The sequence below is a fragment of the Gambusia affinis genome, linkage group LG01 (genome assembly GCF_019740435.1).
Source record: "Gambusia affinis linkage group LG01, SWU_Gaff_1.0, whole genome shotgun sequence".
NCBI lineage: Eukaryota > Metazoa > Chordata > Actinopteri > Cyprinodontiformes > Poeciliidae > Gambusia > Gambusia affinis.
This window is the reverse complement of record NC_057868.1, coordinates 38,315,506-38,338,486: the sequence shown is the minus strand read 5'-3', so window position 1 is coordinate 38,338,486 and position 22,981 is coordinate 38,315,506. Positions and strand designations below refer to the sequence as shown.

General features: G+C 37.4%; 4 protein-coding genes across 5 annotated transcripts; all 4 read left to right on the top strand.

Annotated features, from left to right (window-relative positions):
* Positions 1-2,352: 2,352 nt before the first annotated feature.
* On the top strand, positions 2,353-11,844 carry ccn5 (cellular communication network factor 5). Its single transcript, XM_044140987.1, has 5 exons — positions 2,353-2,471; positions 3,949-4,165; positions 5,323-5,571; positions 8,161-8,264; positions 9,900-11,844. Exons 1-5 carry the CDS (start codon positions 2,412-2,414, stop codon positions 10,185-10,187), a joined length of 918 nt encoding a protein of 305 aa, XP_043996922.1. The 5' UTR covers positions 2,353-2,411; the 3' UTR covers positions 10,188-11,844.
* Positions 11,845-12,577: 733 nt separating this feature from the next.
* Positions 12,578-14,783, top strand: si:dkey-78k11.9 (P2Y purinoceptor 1). Its single transcript, XM_044123925.1, has one exon. The coding sequence runs from the start codon at positions 12,785-12,787 to the stop codon at positions 13,775-13,777; it is 993 nt and encodes a 330-aa protein (XP_043979860.1). The 5' UTR covers positions 12,578-12,784; the 3' UTR covers positions 13,778-14,783.
* Positions 14,784-16,715: 1,932 nt separating this feature from the next.
* LOC122835136 (P2Y purinoceptor 1-like) lies at positions 16,716-19,137 on the top strand. The gene has a single exon (XM_044123914.1). It carries the CDS (start codon positions 17,040-17,042, stop codon positions 18,030-18,032), a length of 993 nt encoding a protein of 330 aa, XP_043979849.1. The 5' UTR covers positions 16,716-17,039; the 3' UTR covers positions 18,033-19,137.
* Positions 19,138-20,223: 1,086 nt separating this feature from the next.
* On the top strand, positions 20,224-22,634 carry LOC122835125 (P2Y purinoceptor 1-like). Of its 2 annotated transcripts, none has more exons than XM_044123893.1 (2): positions 20,224-21,285; positions 22,498-22,634. In XM_044123893.1, the coding sequence occupies exon 1, from the start codon at positions 20,278-20,280 to the stop codon at positions 21,277-21,279; it is 1,002 nt and encodes a 333-aa protein (XP_043979828.1). In that variant the 5' UTR covers positions 20,224-20,277; the 3' UTR covers positions 21,280-21,285; positions 22,498-22,634. The 2 variants fall into 2 exon arrangements, with proteins under 2 accessions (XP_043979828.1, XP_043979835.1); XM_044123900.1 differs by having other exon boundaries at positions 20,224-21,087; positions 22,498-22,618.
* Positions 22,635-22,981: the final 347 nt, after the last annotated feature.

Sequence of the window (22,981 nt, the reverse complement as noted above, 5' to 3'; positions counted from 1 at the left end):
GAACGTCATCCCCCGGGACCCGGCACTGGTGGTGGAGGCGATGAAGGATGTGGCCTGATGCTGAGCGAGTGGAGGTGAAGGGGTGGAGGTGGGTTGAGCTCAGCTGGAAAGCGCACGACGCCATGGATGGCGGTCCTTATCAGCTGGGGCTTGGACGGTGATTGGACGTAACGAGTCTTGGTCCGGCGTTGAGCAATCAACGGTGATGAGCCGGAAGTTCCGGCTGGATGATGCAGGTGGGGCTAAAAGAGTCTTCCAGCTTGAATTTACGCCTAGGCTTCATTATAACAATTAAGTTGAAATAATGTGAGAATAGTCAAAGTATTACGTTAGTAGAGTCATAATATTACTGTATTCTGGTAATAACATGACTTTATTCTTAAAATAGACTCTATTCTCATTATTATGATATTATTGTTTTAATAAAATAACGAATTTACTCTCAAAATATTGGCTTTATTCTTATTATTATGACTTTATTCTTGCAATACAATAAATGTATTCTCGTAATATTTTCTGACTTTGTTCTGAAACCTTTGACATTATTCTCATAATTTTGACTTTATTCTTGTAATATTTTAATTCTAATTTTAAGTTTTTTGATCAGTATACGTTGTCGTAGAAATGTCCCCGTCTGTTTTTGTGTTGTCTTGTTCTTCTGTCTTGATTAGAACCAGTGGATCTAATTTCCATTCGACTCTTTGCTGGTTTTTCATTCTGAAAAATGGCATCACTGCTAATTCACTAAAGAAAACGTCTCATTTTTACCTCAGTTCTTTGGAATAAACTGTTTAACAGCTATTATCCATTACAATGCAATCCTTCCAGCCTCGGTCATTCACAGAGTGGACGGAAAACATGCGGCTGAGTCCAGGAATGTGAAAGCTGAATTTGAGTTTTTACAGTACATCCCTGGTTCCCGGCCACCTGGAGTCCATCCTGCTGCTACGCTAACATGTTCATCTATCTCACTGTCTGTCTGCGTCTATTTATAACTCGCTGGATTGGTTTCCAGCCCGCCCAGCGCTGGGAAACATGGCTGATCCTGATATTCAGGAATCTAATGTTACTTTGAAATCCTGCCTCATAATGGATGGATCGATTTAGAAGCTGAATTCTTTCTTCTGTTCGTCTAGACATCCTGTGGCTGGAAATAAATTAAGCAATGGAGCTGAAATAGGTATTAAGACACAACATTTAGACGTTTTTCTTTTTTATTACAACTCCCAAAACTTTTAATTAGTTCAGATTCTTATTTAGAGTTGCATGGTTGAGCAGTTGGTAGCATTTATGGCCCAAACTGCCTTTACCTATGTGTCTGTTTTAGCATTTCTCATCTTGTAAGGCGTAATTTTCCAGTAAATACTATGTTAACTTCTTGAAGACAGGAATTAAGGTCCAATTTCAAGACGTTAAATCACAAAGTCAAATTTCTTTCAAGTTGTATTTGAGACACAGTTCTGTAAAACATTAAGAGTCCACTGCACTGAACCCATTGAAAACCTCCTGGTTATTCCACCAGATATTGATTTCTGAGTTAAAACATTAGAACTGTTGTTTCTAAATGAATATGAACTTGTTTTCTTTGCATTATTTGTTCTCTGAAATTGCTGCATCTATTTGTTATTTTGACCTTTTCTCATTTTCGGCAAATAAATGCAAAAGTTTTGCTTGGAATTTCTGAGACATGCTGTCGATAGTTCATAGAATAAAAGAACAATGTTTATTTTATTAAAACATAAACCTATAAGAAGTAAAATCAGAGTTAATTTTAAGCAGTCTCTTATCTGTAAATAGCATTTTGTCTCAGACAGCAATATTTATTTTTTACAACTGAATTTAGATACTTGATTGTGCTATAAAATGACATAATGTGCCTGGAAAACACATAATTCTGCCCCTTTAATGGTTCCACACATCTGTCACTTATCAAAAATGCACGTCGGCTTCTTGTGAAAACATCTGGAAGATAGATTCAACTTGAATCACATCTGTCGCCATGAAAGCCTGGTTGTTACTTAGGAAACCAGTTAGCTGGTGTATTTTTTCCTCCAGTGAAGCTCTGAAATCTCCAAGTGCATGAGGAAAGAAAGGAAAAATCTCAGGGTGGAGGTGTGTCTGCGAGTGTGTGTGTGTGTGTGTGTGTGTGTGTGCGTGTGTGGGTGTGTGTGTGTGTGTGTGTGTGTGTGTGTAGGTGTGTGCGTGTGTGTGTGTGTGTGTGTGTGTGGAGGTGGAAATGGGCAGCAGGAGGAGGAATGTGAAACATTTCTGGTGCCGGACCAGAGGTTGTTTACGCAGCAGTGACATCAGAGGCCAGACTTTATAAATGTCAGCAGGCATGAGAACGAGCGCTCAGCGAACGGCTCCCATCCATCACACAGCGGGAAACACCGAGCGGAACCAGGACCACAATGGACCCACTGGATCGCTGTGGGATTACTCTGGCTGCGCTGCTCTGTGTGGCCACACAGGTGAGGCCTGCTCACACTCATCCACTTATAACTTAAAATCAACTGATTTCTCAAAACAATCAGGTCAAATTTCTGTGATTTTTCTTTTAAATTATAAACCTGAAAATGCAGAAAAGAACCAAGATGGAGATTTGATTCATGTATTAATTTGATTGATGTTTGTTTTAAGAGTCCGGTGAGTATTTCACTGAAATTGAATATAAATATTATTAAAAATTAATTTAGAATTTATATATCTGCTGATTATTTTTTATCATGGATGAGTATTTGATTTTCAAACAAAATCAACAACACCCTAACTTTAAATGTAAACTTTTAGCAGATTATTAGCATGGAAACATTGTAAATGCTTTTAGTTTATTATGAGGTAAATAAAAAAAGCACAAAATATTTGCCTACTAAACATACAGCCTGGTGTCGATTCATATTTTTTGATATGGAAACAAAAATATTTTTCAATAAACTTTAATCTTTGACTTCCAGTATTAAAAATGTCCTCATTGTTCTGTTAGATGACATCATCCACAAATCTTAGTAAAGATTTCAAAAGTAGAAACATTTAGACTCAATTTGAATTAATTTATCATGTAGATAAAAAAATCAAATGGTAAAAAAATATTTGTTCTGATTAAATTGTTGATCGGAATCTTTTGGGACATTTAATCAATGATTGGGATAAAAGTTTGATCTTTTTTTAATACTCTCCAGAATAGGAAAGACATCAGAATCTGTTTTTACAATAAAACATTACATAACTCTGTGGAAATAAAGGAGCCTTTCCAAAACCTGTCCACATAAACTCAGAATAATATTTTAATAGTTTTAAACAAGTGGAAATGTGACAGAAAAATCTGCTGGAGAGTCAAAGTTGAACTTCTTCCACACAGAAATAAGAATAATTCTTGTTAAAAGCTGAAAACAAAGTATTTTTTTAACATGAACACAGTATAAAGTATTACTTTGCTACAGGAATAATTATGTTTTATAAAAGCAGGGCAGCCATATTGGATTTTGGGACCAAGGCTGTTGGGAAACCTTGGACTTTTCAGGTCAGACTTTAGTAGGAATGGACCAAAAGCCAAAACATTTACAGAAATACAACATACTTTTATTTCTGGAGGTCAGAAATGACCTTCTTCTTTCTAGAAAATTTCTGGGTTTAATCTAAACATTTCTGACTTTTATTCTCACAAATGTTCCACTGTACAGTTCTGAAATATTCTTGTTTTTGTAAAAACAAAATTCTGATTTTAATCTAAAATTTTGGGTTAGGGTTTGGTTTTTTGTGGCAACAATTTAATCCATTTTTGCTTCAATACAACGTCGTAGAGCCCTTAAATGTTCCCTCCAACTGTGAATATTGTGAATACCCTGAATATTTCTATATTTTTCCTTTGGAGGAGCTTTCTGTTTGTTTTCATCCTTTGCATGTTTCATTCTCGGACCTCCGCACTATTTTTCGTGTTTTTTTTTTCAGGTTCTGTGCCAGCTGTGCAACAGGCCCTGCCTCTGCCCTGCTTCTGTCCCTCAGTGCGCTGCGGGCGTCCCTCTGGTGCCGGACGGCTGCAGGTGCTGCCAGGTGTGCGCTCGGCAGCGAGGCGAGTCGTGCTCAGAGATGCTGCCCTGCGACAGGCAGAAAGGACTGCAGTGTGACTTCAGCGCCAGCTTCCCTGGAGACCCTGGCGAGTGTGTCGGTGAGTGGAAGGCACACTTGGGAGGAATGACAGACCAAATCTGCATGAGTGAGCAACACAGACAGTGAATGTTTAGTCTGAGCAGCTGGGAGGAAACAAGTGAGGGGTGGCAGTGATATTCCAGGAAGACTAAATGTTTTTTTATTTCTATTTCCATGCTCCTGTTGGCACGTTTTGTTTAAAGACTGTCCTTTGAGGGTAATGGATTGCACTAGCTGAGTTTACATTAGCTAAACGTTGCTGTTATTCTGATAATGTTGAAAAACACAATTTCACAATTGGGGTATTTTGATTAAATAAGGAACACATTTAGGATCACACTTGAACAGGTTTGTTAACTAAATAAGTCATCAAAAATGATGCTCTATTATCCTCCCACCACTTCCTGTTGTCTTCTTTGTCTTCTCCATCAGTAGTAAAGGGTTGCTGATTACATGACTGGTGCAAAACTTTGCTGATATTTTGCTAATGTTGAAAAAAGATGCAATTAATGCAAAACCCACAATGTGTTAATTTTTTTGCTTGCTTGTTTCGTTTCTCTTCTCTTCTCTTCTTTTCTTTTTATTTTACAAAATTGGTGTGTTTCCTTTAAGCAAATGTATTGCTATACAATTTGCTCAACTTTGTAGTAAATGCAGCTACTGGTGAAAGATAAAGGACCTTGTTTTTCATAAGCACCAGCTGTCTGATTATTGCTGGTCATGTTTCCAGGCAATTGTGTTGCAAAGTTTGAGCAATTTTTAAAAGATGTTTCAAAAAGCAACATGCGAATTAGGCTGATTTCCATTTACTGGTTAGAAGCAAATCAACCAAGCCATGCAAAGCGTAATTTCATCAGATATTGACACGCATGGCTGTAAAATTACAAACCGTACATCTTTGAAAAGTAGAAGTGGAGACTTCTGCACAACAAAAATGCAGCAAGTGGTTTATGGATGGTAAGTAAACAACAAAAGACTTTTCCAGCAGCCATTGTACGTCACATAGACAGGTAGCTGTTTTTGTAACAGCTCATTAACTTAGTGCCAAACAAACAGCAGGGTGTTTTTATAAACACGTTGGCTGTTTTTGGTAGCAGTTGAGACCCAAATGTAAGTACAAAATCATGCTAAATATGAATTTTGATAATAGGTCCCTTCCTGATGTTTTGTCTGCAGGTGACGAGGATCTGAGCTGCAAGGTGAACGGCATCACGTACCTCAACGGCCAGTCGTTCCAGGCATCCTGCGACTCTTACTGCCACTGCCGAGGCGGAGGGGTGAGCTGCGTGTCGGCCTGTCCGCTGACGGGCCGTCTTCCCACTCCAGACTGTCCCAGCCCGCAGTTCGTCCGCTTACCGGGGAAGTGCTGCAGGGAATGGGTGTGTGAAAACCTGGAGAACACCGTGATTCAAGACGCCATGACAGGTAAGAGACGCCTGGATGGGATGGATGAACACACATTGGATCAAATCCAGGAAAACATTTATAATAAACTGAAAACAAACCATTCTGGAAGTTCAAAGAGGTTGCAGAATTATTCAAATTCCCTTTATTTATAGAAAAACATTTAATTTTTGTGAATTTTTGTGTTTGACTGACACAAAGGGGCGTGTAAATGTCAAGAGACGAGAAAATGAAAGAAAATAAGTTCTGCTCCATTTACTCTGATCTCCATAAATAAAATCCAGTTTATTAGTAAAAAGGTTTTAGAGATTCGTTATAAAAAGAATTAATGAAGGAACAGAGATATAGAAAAGATAAAAGGTTTTCTTTTTCTCCTTCTGTATCTTTCTGTTACTTTTTCTGCTTATTTCTATTTTTGTTTCTTTCTTGTTTTCTTTTTCTTCTTTCTTCCTTTCTTTCTGTCTGAACCAGTTTCCTTCTTTATTTTGTTCTTTACCATTATTTCTGTCTTTTTCCTTTCTTTAAGTCATTAAATCCTCCTTTTTATTCTTTCTTTTCTCTTTTTTGTACTTTATGTCCTTCTTTTTTTCTTTTTTCTATTATTTTGTAATTTTTATATAATTCTCTTTCTATTTTCCTTTTTGTTCTTTGTTTCTCTCCTCCTTCCTCTCATCCTTTCTTTCTTTTTATCTTTTTTTTCTAACATTGCTAAATAGAACATGACTAAAAGCAGAAACAATCCAACAAAATCTTCTGCGAAACAAAATAAAAAGCTGTTTGAAAAGGCAGCAGGAAGCAGCATCCAGTTCTGACTTTATTGTCTAAAACATTTCATGTTGTGGTTTTCAGTCCTCCTTCTGAAAATGGAAAGAATCCACAGTCATTCATCTAACTGAGGAAACACTTCACATAACCATAAAAAACACTCTCCATGATAAAACATGGCAGTAGAAGGATTATGATGTGGGATAAAAACTCAGTTGAATACAAGTCCAAGCCACACTTTATACTTTCACAATTATCCACAATTTTATTTTGGTCTATCACATAATAAAATAATTAATGCTCAGGGTTTCAACTTGTCCTTCATGTTAGGATTAGCATCTGTTTAAATTATTTTAAGATGTGGAGAAAGAAACCGGAAAGCTGAATATGATGACAAAGAACCAGTTTTGACACTTAGAAAGATTAAACACATGAAATGTGCTAATTAATGAGCTTTAGTCGTCCAGCAGGAAGGATTTTCTGCCCCCATTTCCAGACTTTAAGCTAACATAAGCCGTCTGCTGGCTGTGGTTTTAGCCGTTTCTAAAATCACAAAGTTTTTATTCTGGAAACTGACAGCATAGTTTCCAGTGTTTGGGTTCGTGTGGCTTCATTTCTGTCGATCGGTTAGCAAATGTGTAAAATAATCGTTCAGTCCGCTTTATGAGCTCTGTCGATGTCTGGAAGTTTTTACTGGAGTGTTTTCGCCTTAAACCAGGGCGTGTCCGGCCAAAGGAAAATTCCAAAAGGCCAAATATAAAACACATTTTTTCCTCTTTTTGGGGGGTTCAGAACATTTCATTTTGTCACTCACCATGTTTCCTCGTTTCATAACAAAAACCGCAGCTGGGGAAGGTTTAAACGCGTGAAGATTACGTTACTCTGTTAAAAAAAGGGGAGTGAGTGTTTGTGCATGAGGCTGGTGTTGGGAAAAAGAAGCCAGTTTCCCCGCTGCAGTGAGCAACACTTCCATATGGAAACAACCAAGGAACATTTTGTTATTGTGCTTGAAAAACATGATTTTGAGTCAGTTTTGAAAAGGAATGGAGTTTTTTATAGTACAAGAATTAAACACATTGAGAGATTTTAAAATGTGGCTCTTTAAACTTAGAAGAATGAATGAAGGCAAACAGACAATAAACGTTCACTTTCACCAGTTAATTTTTGCATTAAATCACAAAGTCTGACCAAAATGAGACTCTCAGAGTCCAGCTATGAGACACATGGTTTTGGTTTAAAAACGTCTCTCTACCAGTCAAAGTTTCCTACTTTCACAAAAACATCCACAGCTGCATTCTTATAAAGCATTACATTATATCCTGGAATATTTCCTGCAGCTGCTTTTCTCCTGGGTGGCTTGGAGTGGAGGGAGGTCCGTACAGGTACATGTCAAAAATTAGAATATAATTTCTATCTGTCTGTCTGTCTGTCTGTCTGTCTGTCTGTCTGTCTGTCTGTCTGTCTGTCTGTCTGTCTGTCTGTCTGTCTGTCTGATATTTTTAAAATAAATACAATATATATAAAAATATTACATATATTACACATATTCTAGATGAAAAAATAGATTTATATATTTTTTTAATTTATTTATTTATTGGATTTTACCTTTATGTCTTTATTGAAGAAGAAGACTCTGTATGCCTCTTTTTTTTACATGATCATGATTCTCTGTGGGGTCTGGCCTGTCTGTCTTCTGCCCCCCATGGTGTTGCCACTGTGTCTAATATCTTATCTATTTATCCCAACGTTCTATCTGTCTTGCTGCCACGCTATCTATCTATCTATCTATCTATCCTCATGCTGCAGATTTCTCCAACTCATTGTTTGTTTCTGTTTCTCTTCCAGCCATGAATCCAGCCAGGTCGGGGTCAACGATGCCAGGAGCTCCTGTCCTGAAACAGCTGGTCCTGCCAGCCTCCAGCTGCGGGTCTCAAACCAAAACCCTGCCTGCAAGCTGCAAATGGAGATGAGCTCTGAGCAATTAGCATTAGGAAGTGTGATTATTAAAAAAATAAATGAAAGAACAGATACTAAAATAACTTGTTTATATTGTATTTTTGAATTGCACAAGCAAAATATAAACTTTTATGTCATAAAACGTGTTTTGCTGTGCAGCAGTTTATAAATATGAAACTAGAAATAGAAATTTGTTCAGTCTTCAATTTTCAGTCATTCAGATAATTACATTAACTTATCAGAGACTGTGGTGTTTTTTATATTTAAGCTGCTGCCTGTAAGTAAAATTAGACGGTGCTAAAAGTTTAATTACATCTCCTTCTGCTTCTGCAAAGAGATGGAAAGCAGTAGGGATTTACCACGCAGCAGTGGACAAACTTTTTCCTCCAAAACAGAAAACATTTTTTCCTCTCTCACCACAGATGTTTTTTACTCACCACAAGGTTTCAGTGCTTGCCTCTGAACCACAGAGTCTTTATCATAATCATTATCTTTCTCCATTTTTAGCTAAATTATAGATGCAGCAAGGAGGGACTATGTTTACTAAATTCCCTAACTGGGCAATTGTTTACAAATGTTGCATTTCCAAAGGTTAACAGAATGTAGTGCATGAACTGAAAAATAAATTTAAATCAAATTAGTGTTTGTTATGGCCGCCTTTTGTATTTAAAACAGCATTATTACAATTTTACTGAGGAACTCAGCTGGTAGGTTACGCAGAGCTCACCAAAGATCTTCTATGGAAGTGGATTTCCTCCAATTGTCCAAGTTTCTGCAATGAGATTAAGATTCATGTCGTCACTTGCTTCTTGTTTCTCTTGGCACCGAAGGGACTGCAGTTCTAAATGACAATTAGCTGTTTGTTTGTCTTTCAGAATACTTTTGGGATCCGTTTTGAGCTTCCCTGCAGGCATAATGTGATGGATAATCGTAGTATTTGCATGTATTTTCTTAGAGTTAGAAGCACCATTATCTTCATCTCCATTTCTAGAAATCCTGCTCTAAACTAAGAAGGAACTATTCACACAGCAAGCAAATGTGACTCAAATCCAACTTTTTCATTGCCCAATTATGATCTTTTCTTTCTTAAAAAAATCTGATTTGTGCAACTTCCTACATCGTAAAACTGATGTATAACTAACAACATCCAAAGTGTTGATGGTCTGAATGGTTATGTTGCATTTTATTCGACTTTTAGTTCATTAACATGAGACATGAGTCATAAAGCTGCACCAGAAGAAAACCGAAGTAAATCCAGACTTAGACAGTGATAGAAGCCAAAAACTGGATGACAGAACCTGATTTATCCCTTTTTTTGAAGGAAAATATTGTTTTCAGAGACTTCATAATTCATTTTGTTTGCTGTTTCTGTTGTTTCATTTATTTTGGATATTTAAAATGTCTTCCAGGTCCAGTGTTAAATGTTCATTAGAATTTAAAGTTGATCAATATTTAAAAATGTGTTTTTGCAATATTTTGCCATTGACGTATTTCTTGAAAATGGCCTCAAAACAACAATATTATCATTTATTGCAATAACTTGTGGGACAATTTGTCGTCCAGCAAAATTTGCAGAAGCTTTAATCTGCAAAAAGCTTTCTAATTTACCTATATTTTTGATTTCCCAGAGGGGACAGCAGGGATGGTGCAAAGCCAGCTACAGGTCACCAGGTCCCATCCGACTTGTGCATCATGGCTGCTTCAGCATTCAAGCCTATCAGCTGCGGTACTGTGGCCAGTGCAGCGACTCTCGATGCTGCACGCCGCACCAAACCTCCACCGCTCAGGTGACCTTCCGCTGCTCTACGGGAAGACTCCTGCAGAAAGCCGTCATGATGATCCACTCCTGCGTCTGTCACAACAACTGTCCCTACGCGCCTTACACAAACCCGGCTCTCTGGGCACACAGGCCCTGATTGGTCTGTGGAGAATCGGACGACTGATCTGATAGGCTGACTGGTGAAAAACATCACAAGGTTCAATGTAAATGAGGATCAAATGAGGATGAAAATGATCAGAGGAAACTGTGACTGACCTGAACGAATGTTGATTTATACACATTGATAAACTCTGCACTCTCTTGAAAGCTTCTAGAAGCTCTGGCATCTTTTAAAGCATTTGTGTGCTCATTTTCATTCACAATTTAAGCAACTTTAGTTCAAAAGCATTCTCTTAAATAGGAGCTGTTCTGCAAAATTCACATTTTGCACTGCAAAAATACAAAATCTTGCCAACTACTCTTGTTTAGTTTCTCGTGCAACTTGAAATAAGACAAAAATTACTTATAAGTAAATTTTCTGCAAGATATAGGAGGTTGTTTAAAGTAAATAATTCTTTAATATTGATGAAAACGTGCAAATTCCATTGGCAGATTATTTCAGTTTTAATATGGGAAAAATGTTTTGTTGTAAATGAAATAATCTGGCAATTGAACTAGAACATTTTCATCAATATTAAGAAATTACTGACTTAAAATGAGCTCCCATAGTTTGCAGAAAATTTACTCATAAGTTTGTTTTGTCTCATTTCAAACTTACTAAGATATTTGTACTAGAAATTAGACAAAAATTACTTATTTTGATATTTTGTGTTTCTGCAGTGACCATGTTTTTGTACTTACATTTGGGTCTCTACTCACATTACCTTGCAACACAGCAGAACTCTGTTCGTTAACTAGCAACCCCAATGGAACTCTGCCCATTACCTAGCAACCCCAGCCAAGCTCCAGCTTGTTTGGCTGTTTGACTGTACAATGGCTGCTGGAAAGACAATTGTTTTGTTGTTGATTTACCATCCAGAAACCACTTACTGGATTCTTGTTGGTTGTGCAGGAGGCTCCACTTCTGCTTTTCAAAGGTAATAATGAAGCATAATTGCGCATCTATTTGCAGCCATTTTTACATGTGAGCTTAAACGTTGAGTTGGAAGGAGTGACCAGCAGCTTATTTGGATATAAGGTGAATTGAAACAGTTTGACTAAGAAGAGGGAAAAGAAATTGATTTATTTTCTTGTAAACCTGACCTTTGACCTAATTTAAAGTAATACATATTTTAAATGCTTGTTTGAATAGCTGAGCAGCATCTTTTGGAGCTAACATGTAAATAGATTCTAGTACATGTACATTATTTGTTCATAGTGTACTTTAAAGAATAACTGAACATTGATTAAATTTTTTTCTGCAACCTCTAAAATGTACAGTTTTAAAGTTGTAATAGCAGTTTATTGATGTTGCACTTTGTTATTTTTTTGTGTATAATGTAAATATTTTCTAGACAGAAGCTTTTCTTCAAATGAATATTTTTATATCCCGCGTCATGGAGTTTTTTTCTAAATAAATTTTATGTTTTTACAAGTTTTGAATTGAATTCCTAATGAAATTTGTGGTATTTTTAACATATTTTACTACTTTGTACTGGTTGTGGAAAGTAACAAGATCGTAGATTGTGAAACAAATTGCTTTTGCATGTCAGAGCTGCTCCTTCTGTCAACTTTCAATCCTGCTAAAACAGTTTGTGTCTGAAATGATAGCTGTAATCATCCTGTGCTGCCTATTTATTTACCTTCAGACAAGGAGGTTTAAAGCCCAAACCTTTCAGCATGTTCTGACATCTAGTGGTCGGAACTGCGTACTGCAGATGCAGAGCATTGGACAGAACATTCAATTTAAGATTACTAATAAAATCTTTTCTTGTTGAAGCCTCAAAAACATAACAGAAGGTGGTAAACTCTGTTTTGAAACATTTTGTTCTGCTTTTAATTTATATTTTAAATATAAAGAAATTAGGGCAGCTACCAGAAGTTCACTTGTAGTCATAATGGGCATGAACAGAATTAATTAAGGATTCATTTGAGGCCTTTTCATGTTGGACTGGTTGTGCATAGTTTTTCAAACCAATATTTTAGTAAAGAAAGTTGATTTTTTTGTGTATTTTCTCTAATTATCTGAAGGTCCAAAGCAAAAAAGACCCTCAGGATGATGCTACCACCACCTTGTTTCACAGTTGGTACAGTATTCTCAGACACTAAAGCTGCCATTTGACTTTACATCTTTATAATCTTCAGTCTTCAATGCAATTTAAGAGCTAAATCTGCAAAATAAAATGAAATAAAATGAGGCTTTTATTGCCTTAAAAATGAAGAAATAATCAGTAAGTGATTTTCTGTTAAAAACAAACCACACACACACAAAAAAACCTGATTTAATAATTCACAAAAAGGACAGAAATCTTTAACATCACATTTAGACAATTTCCATATGATGTTAAACATAATGTGTGAAAAACTAATCTTGCCTGTGGAGCTGAGTTTACTTTTTGATACAGTTTGTTTCACTTTCTTGAACATTTTCATATCTCATGCATGATTCAACCAATGTGGTTTCCTGAAAAAAATCCCCACCATGAACGCTATAAAACAGGAAGCGTCTAGACCATGTGCAGTGTATTTCTGTTTGTCTAAGAGCTGAACACTGGCACCAAGAGGAGGAACTCTCCTCATCCCTGACAACGAATAATGGATCCCACATCTTGTCCTAACGTCAACTTTACCTTTCCACTGAATTTCCTGCCTCCTGTCTTCATCTTGGTGTTCGTTTTCGGACTCATAGCGAACGGATGGGGACTTAACTCTTTGTGGCGCAACTGGAGGAAACTGGGGAACGTCAATGTCTTCATCCTCAACCTGGGAATTGCAGATATTTTGTATCTGCTCACGCTTCCTTTTCAGGTCGCTTACTACCTTAACAAGAGAAGATGGATCTTTGGAGAAGCTTTTTGCAAAGTGACAAGGTTCTGCTTCAACTTGAATTTATACTGCAGCATCGGGTTTCTCACCTGTATCAGCGTGTACCGTTACCTGGCCATCGTCCATCCGATGAAAGTGATGGGGAGAATAACTGTGACTCATTCGGTTATCATCTCAGCCATTGTTTGGACTTTAGTGAGCCTTCAAAGTCTACCAGACATGTTCTTCCCCAAACACTCAGAAAACATGACTTTAAAATGTGTTGACACAACCATGAGTGAGTATGTTGAGGTCTACATGCAGTACAGCTTCATCTGGACAATCATTGGATTCTGCATCCCGTCTCTCATCACGGTGGCCTGCTACGGACATGTGATTGTCCTCCTCTGCTGCAAGGATAACGTTGACAAAGTTCTGAAGCAAAGAAGCATAAAACTATTAATCATCTTGATTCTTCTCTTCTCCATCTGCTACATCCCCTACCATGTCCTCAAAAACTTCAACCTCTGGTCAAGAGTTCTTTCCAAACAGGGAATATGCCACAAATGGTTTAACGGAGTCTACATCGCTCAACGCATATGTCGCGGTCTGGTTTGCCTGAACGGCGCTCTCAACCCTCTGGTTTATCTCCATGTAGACGAGGATATCTCTGCTCAGCTCAGGCAGTTGTGCCATCGGACTCGGCAAGCTGCAAATCAGCTCTCTGCAAACACCCAAACTCTTTTCTCAAGCACATTCAGGAATACACAAGCTAATTCCTGATGTAGCTATGGGTTTAAATTGTGTTTATTATATGTTTCTATGGAAATTACACATTATATATAAAAAAAATATTTACTAGATTGTGTGTGGTTTGTGGTGGCAGTGTTAAATGCATTGCTTATTCAAGTGAAAAGCTTAACTGATGTGTTAAAAACAGGGTGCAGAAGGTTTGAAATAAAGTGGCTGAATCAAATCTGTTGCACATAAAAGACATTTGCAACCCACTGGAGGACATTCAAGTATTTTAGAAATATAATTAATACTTTCCACAGGAAACAGAGAGGATGTCAACTGCTCTGGTACTATCTCAATTTTAACATCCTGGTACTATCACTGAGTATTGGTGAAGATTACACTGATTACACTGAAGATTACACAGATATGCAGGAATGTCTTGAAAAAGTCAGAAAAAGACAGAATTCATTTCCATGTTTTCAAATGTCAGCGTCCTGAAGATTAAGTTAAGTTTACATTTCAGCAACAAAGCAGTTCAAAGCAATTTACATGATAAAAATGTCACATTGCAAAAGCAAAATAAGTAAAAAAAACAATGAAAAAAAATTAATTTTGACTAAAACAGCCATAAATGGAAGGCAGCTCTGAACAAACGAGGTTTAAGCTTTGATGTAAAGGAGAAGCCCAGAAGACTTGAGAGGTGTGGAAGGTTGAAACAACCACAAAAACATTATTGTGGTGCTAAGCTGTTCAGTGATTTATAAACCAACAAAAGCATTTCGACATCTGTTCTCTGAGGGATCATGATCCGGTGTGAGGACTTTAGAGTTGAAATCCATTGCTTTCCTACTTTTAGAGAAAATGTAAGCAGCATCATTTCTGATGCTTTCAGGCAGAGACAAGAAGACACTTCAGCAAAGATAAATGCAACTAAAGATAAACCCCTGGATGAGTTTCTCATGATCATGCTGGAACATTACCTGCAAACCACCAATAGTATTTTAATCTCATTTCTAGTGCACATATCATATTGCAGTTGAAATAAGATAAAACTAACAGGTGTATTTTCAGCAAGATAAAGGAGCTTGTTTTAAGTAAATAAAATGTTATAGTTCTATTGGCAGATAAATTTCCTCATGACAAGACAAGTGAAATAATCTTCCAATAGAACTATAACTTTTTCATCAATATGAAGGAATCATTTACTTAAAAAAGCTCCTTTATCTTGCTGATAAGTTATTGTTAAGTTGGTTTTGTCTTAGTTCAAGTGTACTAAGCTACTTGTACCTGAAACTAGACATAAATACTTGGTAGGAGAGTGTGTTTTTGCAGTCCTTAATCTTTTAAATGTTCTTCTGGTGATAAAAGGCTGATTTTGTAATTATCTTTATGTGTTTCCGAAGGGCCTGATCAGTCGTTTCTAGCTGTAATAACTGCTAGAAACGACCATTATATACTTGGTGATATTATCAATCCATGATATAAAAACAACCCTGCTTCAGCTTTACAGATTGTCATTTGAACATTTTCCAAATGACTCACACACAAACATACAGCTGACTCTGACAAATCCAGCTATTTTCCCACAGTTGTGCATTTCTGAGTTCCAGGCCATGAAAGAAAAACGGAAAATCCAAACATCGGGTTTAAAATTCAGCACAAGCAGATAAGAAAAGTCTTTAAAAAATTAATCCATGCTTTCTATTGATGGGGCTTTAAGGTCACAGGGAGGTTTTCAACCAGCAGCCCTGGCTCCAGAACCAGGCTCTGAAAGAAGAAATCACTTTAATAACCGTTTTTTGCAACTGACGCATCACATTTTCCCTTGTAGTCTTTGAAAATAGGATTGTACCTCTGTTTCTCGGTTTCACAACTCTGTTCAAAAAAAATATATAAAAATCTTTATAACGGCAGTGACTGAGAAGCAAAGGTGTGAATGCAGATTGTGGTCACAGTGAAATCTGCAGCCTGCAGATAAGATAACCATTCACACCTTTAATGCGCTGGTTACAAAGGATGTGAACCTTCAGCGTGTCTCTTCTCGCAGTTCTTGCAATGGTTTTATTTGAGCTGCGATAGTCTCCTCATTTACTGTCATTACACTTACAACAATGGAAAAAAATGTGAGTGTGCTCTTCTGAGGTGGTGCATGTCAAAAAACCACAACTGACATTTTCAATGTGACAAACTAGAATAAATGCATGAAACATTACAGTTGTACAGAGGCTCTGTGCTCTGGCCTATTGAGAAATAATTGCTTTTCAGAGGCGTGAATGCTGTTGAAGTTTTAAATTTTACACAGCCACTAAAGTTTTATGCTATGAAGTTTACCAGAAACAGGCTGGGCTGTAAACTGTCACCCTATACTGTTGATTCAATATTTGGAAGCTGGAACAACACAGACTGAATTTATTCACTTCCCAAAATTAAGAATTAAACTACTGCTCAGTTTGGTTATGCATCAAAATGCTAGTATATACAGTAGATTTACTTCATTTTTCTATGACTTTTTTTTTTTTTAGTGGCTTTAAATCAAAGAATTTTAAAACCTTTTCTCCATATAATGTGTAATTTATGCTAAAATAAAACAGTTCTGTTAAAAGAAAAATTAAAAATGTGCAACTTGGTTGAATAAATGTGAAAATGCTTTAATACTTCTGATTTATTTCGACATTCAGTTCTTTAAAAGTGTATTAACAATCTGCCAGTGAAATTTTCTTTTATTTATCTAATTTCAAATACATTTCTTATGCATAGCGATCATCATGTGACTCAACAACTTTGATTTGCTCCTTTCATGAAGTACTTCTTTAAATACATATTTGAAATCATTTTGATGCTGCAACACACATTTTGAAGATACTCAATTAAAAAAAAAGATTGATCCTTTTGAGGAACAATAACCACAGTTTGAGTTTGTAAAACGAATTACGCAACAAGGTCATGCATGTAAAAATAATTGATGATTCACTGCTTTGTCTGCACTTGCCTTTCTCTGTTCCAGTAAATGCATGGCCAAATGCCAACTGCATACCTAAAACCTGACTTGTTTCCTAGGAATCGCTGCGGTTGCAGAGGTTGCCACAGTTGAAGAGGTGATTAGCTTATGCTATTAAAACGTAGAGATAGCTACAAGTTTTTGACTTTTGAAACTTTTGGACCGGCTCCACACAACATATTACCTAACTTAACTAGAAGTTACTTTCAAGGAGTAAGTTGTTTATGATTGTTTTCATTCACTCTACTTTCACTTTGTGAGCGAAGGCACAGAGCAGAAAGGCTGAACTGACTTGTTTCTGCAGACAAAATGAATAAAACTCACTGTCCTCAACCGGATAAGAAATTTTTCGAACATACAGTCCTGCCTACTCTTTACATCTTGGTGTTTATTGTTGGATTGGTCCTGAATGTGTGGGGAATGAAGTCTTTGCTGCATAACTGGAAGAATCTTCGGCGTATGAACATTCTGGTTCTCAACCTGGGACTAGCAGACATGTTGTACCTGCTGACTCTCCCCTTTCTCATTGTGTACTACCTTCAAGGAAACAAATGGATCTTTGGAGAAGGATTCTGCAAGGTAACAAGATTCAGTTTCAACTTGAATTTATATGGCAGCATCGGGTTCCTCACCTGTATAAGTGTCTACCGGTACCTGGCTGTTGTCCATCCAATGAGATCAATGGGGAAATTAACTACGACTCACTCTGTGGTCGTCTCAGTCGTGGTTTGGATTCTGGTGAGTGTTCAAAGCCTTCCAGACATGTTCTACCAAAAAACATATCCAAACGGATCAAAATGCTTTGACACCACCTCTGATGAACATATTAAGAGTTACCTGGATTACAGCCTCACCTGGACAGTCTTTGGATTCTGCATCCCTTTCGCCATCATTGTGTGCTGCTATGGACATGTGACTGTTGTCGTCTGCCGCTCAAATAAAATGAAGAAGGACCGGAAAAAACGATTCTTGAAGTTGATGGTTTTTATGATTCTTCTCTTTTCAATTTGTTATGCACCCTACCATGTTCTCAAGAACCTCAGTCTGTATTCCAGAATCATGAGTACAGAGAATCAATGCCCTAAGTGGGACTCTGGAGTCTTTATTGCCCGTCAGGCAAGTCGTGGTCTTGTGAGCCTGCACAATGCTCTTAACCCTCTGGTTTACCTGCATGTAAACGAGGATATGGGTGTCCAGTTCAGACAGCTGCTGCAGAGATGTTCACAGAGTTTCAATTGTTTGTCAGAGTCCAGGTCTGTACCGGTACCACAGACTGAGCAAGAAGCTGAAACTCCTCTATGATAGCAGGTGTGTTTTTTTGTTGTTGTTAATCATGTGAGGAGATGACTTTTTTTGATGCTCTGTTTGGTTTGTGTTGTTCCAACTGGTTGATTCTAGAAAATTCCTAATTAACAAGTAATGGAGGTAAACATTTTAACTGTTGCTGTTGGAGTTAGGCCTGTCACCATGACAACATTTTGCTGGATGGTAAATTTTCCCAGAGGTTGTTCTGATAAACGATAACATTTTTGTTTTGAGACAATTTCCAAATAATATAATGGTAATGACATAATAGTGCAAGAACACATCCTCAAAGGTCAATAAGCTTTAAATTCTAATGAACATTTAACACTGGAACTGGAAGACATTTTAAAATTATTAACCAAAGCAACAAATATATTGAATTATGAAGTCTCTGTAAACAAAATTGTCCTTAAATTAAAGGGCTAGTTTAGACCAAAGTTGTCATACAGTTTTGATATAAAAAGCGAGAGAAAAAAGGAAAAATTGAAATCAAGCAAATAAAAATGAACAAGCTTGTTTTCATTTATCATGCGATGAATTGATTTATTGTTTATTGAAGTAGATCTAGTTCAAATAACAGATACTAATATACTATGAAAATGATTAATTGTGCAGTCTGTTGTTTTTAACCTTTTTTGATTTATTATCTTCTTTGTTCATATTCACATTTGGAAAAAATTCTAAATACCATCGTTTGAAAAAGTATTTGTCTGCTTGTATATTTCTTATTTGTCACACTCAAAGGTTTAACATTAAAGATTGCAATGAAAGGTTGTTTTTGACTTGATGAAAACTGATGTTTTCAAATTATAGTTTTATTTACTAAAATGAAAAAGTAATATAAACTGGTTTCCTGATCAGTTAATGAGTCTTAGAGACATTTTTGTGCTTACATGCAAAATTAAAAAGGCTGTGATAAAAATACACATTTCCTTTCTCTACTTTTAAGTAACCCCTCGATATCCCCACCACACCATAATGTCTTGGATAATATATTGTAGATTCGGAGCAGATTTCCACTAGAGGTCATTATATATATTTTAATATGTATTTTATATTTGATATTTTCTATTTTATAATTGCATTGTATTTTATGATTGTGTATGGCACTTTGGTCCTGTTGGTGTATAAAATGCTTCATAAATAAAGTTGGTATGGTATGGTAAATATTCATAAATCCATCATCATTGTTTCTCAATCTTGTACTGAGCTTCTAGTGGCAATATCTTAAAAAAATCTTTTACATCACTGAGTTAAAGTGGGAGACTTCTCATTAATCCAATTTAGTAGTAAGCACTTAGATAATATCTGATGAATCATCAGTAATGTTTAAATTAGCTATTCAACCTCCCTGTGTTAGCTTAGCTAATAGCACCAGTATCTACCACAACTTTCACTTAACTACAAAATAAACATCAACCCTAAACACATAGTTCTCTAGTGGATTCTCTAATTCTCTGTTCTTTGTGTGAAGGGATGTTTTTGTTGGTGTTGTGATCAGTTGCTATGGCAACTGAGTCTGCATGTCGCTCAGCCGACTTGAGTGCTAATCAATACTTTATCACAGGATCTCTAACTATCTTTGTCATATGTAATAGTGTGGCTGGAGAATCGAGGTTGTGTTTGATAAAGAGGAGCTGAATTTCTATGTTGGGATTTTGAATTTTGTTTCTCCGATTTGGACCTCAGAAATTCTGATTTCTCCATACGTCTAAAAACGATTGATCACTCATAGATTTCTGATTGTTTGCCGTTCTCTTCATGCAGTCATTATTTTATTTTATTTTTTTCCCCTCCAGGGGGTCTTTTGTGGGCTCTAGTGTTCCTTATATGACAGCAGGCTGACAGGAAAGGGGGAAGGAGAGGAGGGAAGACGTGGCAAATGTCGGTCAGGTCCAGGAATCGAACCCGCATCGAGGACTCAAGGCCTCCAAATGTGGGTTGTGCTATCCCCTACGCCACCACAGCATGACCCCTCTTCATGCAGTCATAATGTAAAATTTGCATAATCTTTAATCTGAATCCTGGAATCCATTTTTGCCCAAACAAAGTTCTGGTATTTTACCTGCAACTTCAAACCTGCTCAAAGCTATGCATGTAATGACATGACACTTACCTCACAAAGGGTGTTTAGTTTACGGCTTGACAGAAATTCAAGAACGAAGTCATTCAGGTTGCTTTCATTCACTTGAGCAGCACCTCAGAGGAGAAAGGCAGAACCGACTTTCTTCTGGAAGACAAAATGAATACAACCAACTGCGTAACCAGACATAAGGACTTATTTGAACATAAAATTCTGTCTGCTCTTTACATTTTTGTATTTGTTGTCGGACTGCTGCTGAATGTCTGGGGAATTAAATCTTTGCTGCACAACTGGAAGAAACTTCGGATTATTAACATTCTTGTTCTTAACCTTGGACTAGCAGACATGTTGTATCTGCTGACTCTCCCCTTTCTGATTGTGTACTATCTCAACGAAAGCAAATGGATCTTTGGAGAACCTTTCTGCAAGATGACAAGATTCTGTTTTAAACTGAATTTATACGGCAGCATCGGATTCCTCACCTGTATAAGTGCGTACCGATACCTGGGCATTGTCCATCCAATGAGAGTAAAGGGGAGGCTGACTTCAACTCACTCTGTAGTCATCTCAGTCCTGGTGTGGATTTCTGTAAGTGCTCAAAGTATTCCAGACATGATGTTCCCCAAACATTCAGAGAACATGACTGGACAATGTTATGATACAACTGATTTGAAAAATGTGGAGAAATACCTGCACTACAGCCTCAGCTGGACGTTCATTGGGTTCTTTATCCCGTTCGTCGTCACCGTGGGCTGCTATGGACACGTGACTCTTGTTGTCTGCCGCTCAAAAACGGTGAAGAAGAATCGGAAACAACAAATCTTAAAACTGATGGTTTTATTGCTTCTTCTCTTCTCACTTTGTTATGCGCCCTACCATGTTTTCAGGAACCTCAACCTGTATTCCAGAGTTCAGTTTACCAGGGAGATTTGCCCCACGTGGAATTCTGAAGTTTTCATTGCACATCAGGCAAGTCGCGGTCTCGTGAGCCTGAACAGTGCTCTGAACCCCCTGGTTTACTTAAATGTAAATAAGGATATGAGTCTTCAGATGAAGCAGCTGTTGTATCAAGGTTCACAGCCTTTCAGACGTTTGCTCAAGTCCAGATCCAGTACTTCGCCGGTGTCACAGAGTGAGGAAGAAGCTGCCAGTTCTTTTTAAGAGAAGGTCTGTTTTTTGGTGACTGTCATGACGGAAATCGTTGTGATGTTCTTTTCACTTTGTATTCTTCCATCTTCTTGATTATTTAATCAAACTGTCCCTGCTGCAATAGGAGATAATATAATGTGGGAATGGAGAAAGTCTCTTTTGAACACTTTTGGTTGAATAAGTTTTTTGTTTATATTCATCCACACATGATCAAAATTATACCCATACACATTTATTCTTTCATTCGAATGTTCATTATGAATACACACTGTAATATAATGCAACAACATTCAGACTAAACATATTCCAGTTTTTATGAATGATTTTATGAATGACTCTGGACTTGATAAAGCGCTATTCAAATACCAGTAATTTATATTTACTACTCTAAATTCTCTGTTATATTCCTTTTTTTCCAGATGTTAAAGCTGGGTTGGGTTGCCTGCAGGATTCATTGCCTGCTACAAAATCCAAGTGTGTTCAAGGTTAAAGATTTACTGAAACCAACAAGTTGAAGACAAGTTATTTTTCTGTAGAAATGGGCGTGACCTAAATACCTGTCTTGGGAAGTGGGTGAAAGAATGAACTCACACTGTTATTCTCAAACTTCACACATATACAGAATAAACACCATTTTTCTCCAAAATGTTGGAATTTATTAACAAAAAATACTTGAGCCAACAAACTGACTAGATTTGCAACATACAACTAAATGAAAGGGATAAATGAAAGGAAAACTAAATTATTTAAAGTAAAATACAACAAATACCAATAAAACAAATTACAAATAATCCACAGTTCAGTGGAAATATGAGTTTAAGAATCAAGCTTCATTTCAAGGAATGTGGAATGAGGCCAGATTAGCTTTAAAATGGGTTTCACCAACTGGTCTACTAGTGGACTAGTCGACGTTTTACTCTTCAGTGACTTACTCCGCTAGTAGCAATTATGTGACAAAACTGATTTCTCTAAGAAGATGTATAAAAAGTTTGTATATTGTATAAAAATTTAAAGAATTTACCAAAGTGGTTCTGCAAACGTAAGCAAAGGCTACCGGAACAGAGGCTTTGCCTGGCGCAGTAGTTAGCCCATGCGGCATAATGTCCGGCTTTTCATCCGTCCAATTGGTCAGCGTCACCGTGCATGTTGAAATTTTTAGAACATTTTAAACTGGAAGGAGAAGAGCGCAAGATTTTAACTAATCATCGTTTTATTATTTCTGTTGTGCAGGACCGGGAACCAGTGACTCCAGTGCGCGGCCTCCTGTCCTGTACGGAGACGCCATCACAGTTTGGCGCAACGTGAGCCATCCTCTCCTTCCAAACAGACTCCAGGACCTGTCATGGATGGTGGCTCATGGAATCCTCCCGGTCAGAGCCGTTATGCACTCCCGCGGCATGTCCGCGACGTCCATCTGCCCCAGACCCGGTTGTGGCGCACCGGAGTCGGTGAGGCACCTGCTGTGGGACTGCAGCGCTGCTGTGGGGAAAGGGAGGTCCTCAATGCACAGCTACAGCTGTATGGGGTGAGCCACCGGAAAATGGCGAAAATGGCTCACCCTAGCCACCATCAAAGACGCCGTATGGACCTCCAGAAACTTGCTGGTGAGCAGGCGCAGGCAGATCCATCCCCTGGCTGTGATCCGAATGGCGGCAGCGAATAGAAAAACATCCGGAGCTGCAGGTGGCGCGCCAAGGACACAGCCACGAAGAAG

What these genes read in the sequence shown, in the direction of transcription:
- si:dkey-78k11.9 (XM_044123925.1), top strand. Translation starts at nt 12,785, where the DNA reads ATGGATCCCACATCTTGTCCTAACGTCAACTTTACCTTTCCACTGAAT.
- LOC122835136 (XM_044123914.1), top strand. Translation starts at nt 17,040, where the DNA reads ATGAATAAAACTCACTGTCCTCAACCGGATAAGAAATTTTTCGAACAT.
- LOC122835125 (XM_044123893.1), top strand. Translation starts at nt 20,278, where the DNA reads ATGAATACAACCAACTGCGTAACCAGACATAAGGACTTATTTGAACAT.
- ccn5 (XM_044140987.1), top strand. Translation starts at nt 2,412, where the DNA reads ATGGACCCACTGGATCGCTGTGGGATTACTCTGGCTGCGCTGCTCTGT. An exon ending in AGACCCTGGCGAGTGTGTCG is followed by an intron (nt 4,166 to 5,322) that starts GTGAGTGGAAGG and finishes TTTTGTCTGCAG; the next exon opens with GTGACGAGGATCTGAGCTGC. An exon ending in CTCAAACCAAAACCCTGCCT is followed by an intron (nt 8,265 to 9,899) that starts GCAAGCTGCAAA and finishes TTGATTTCCCAG; the next exon opens with AGGGGACAGCAGGGATGGTG.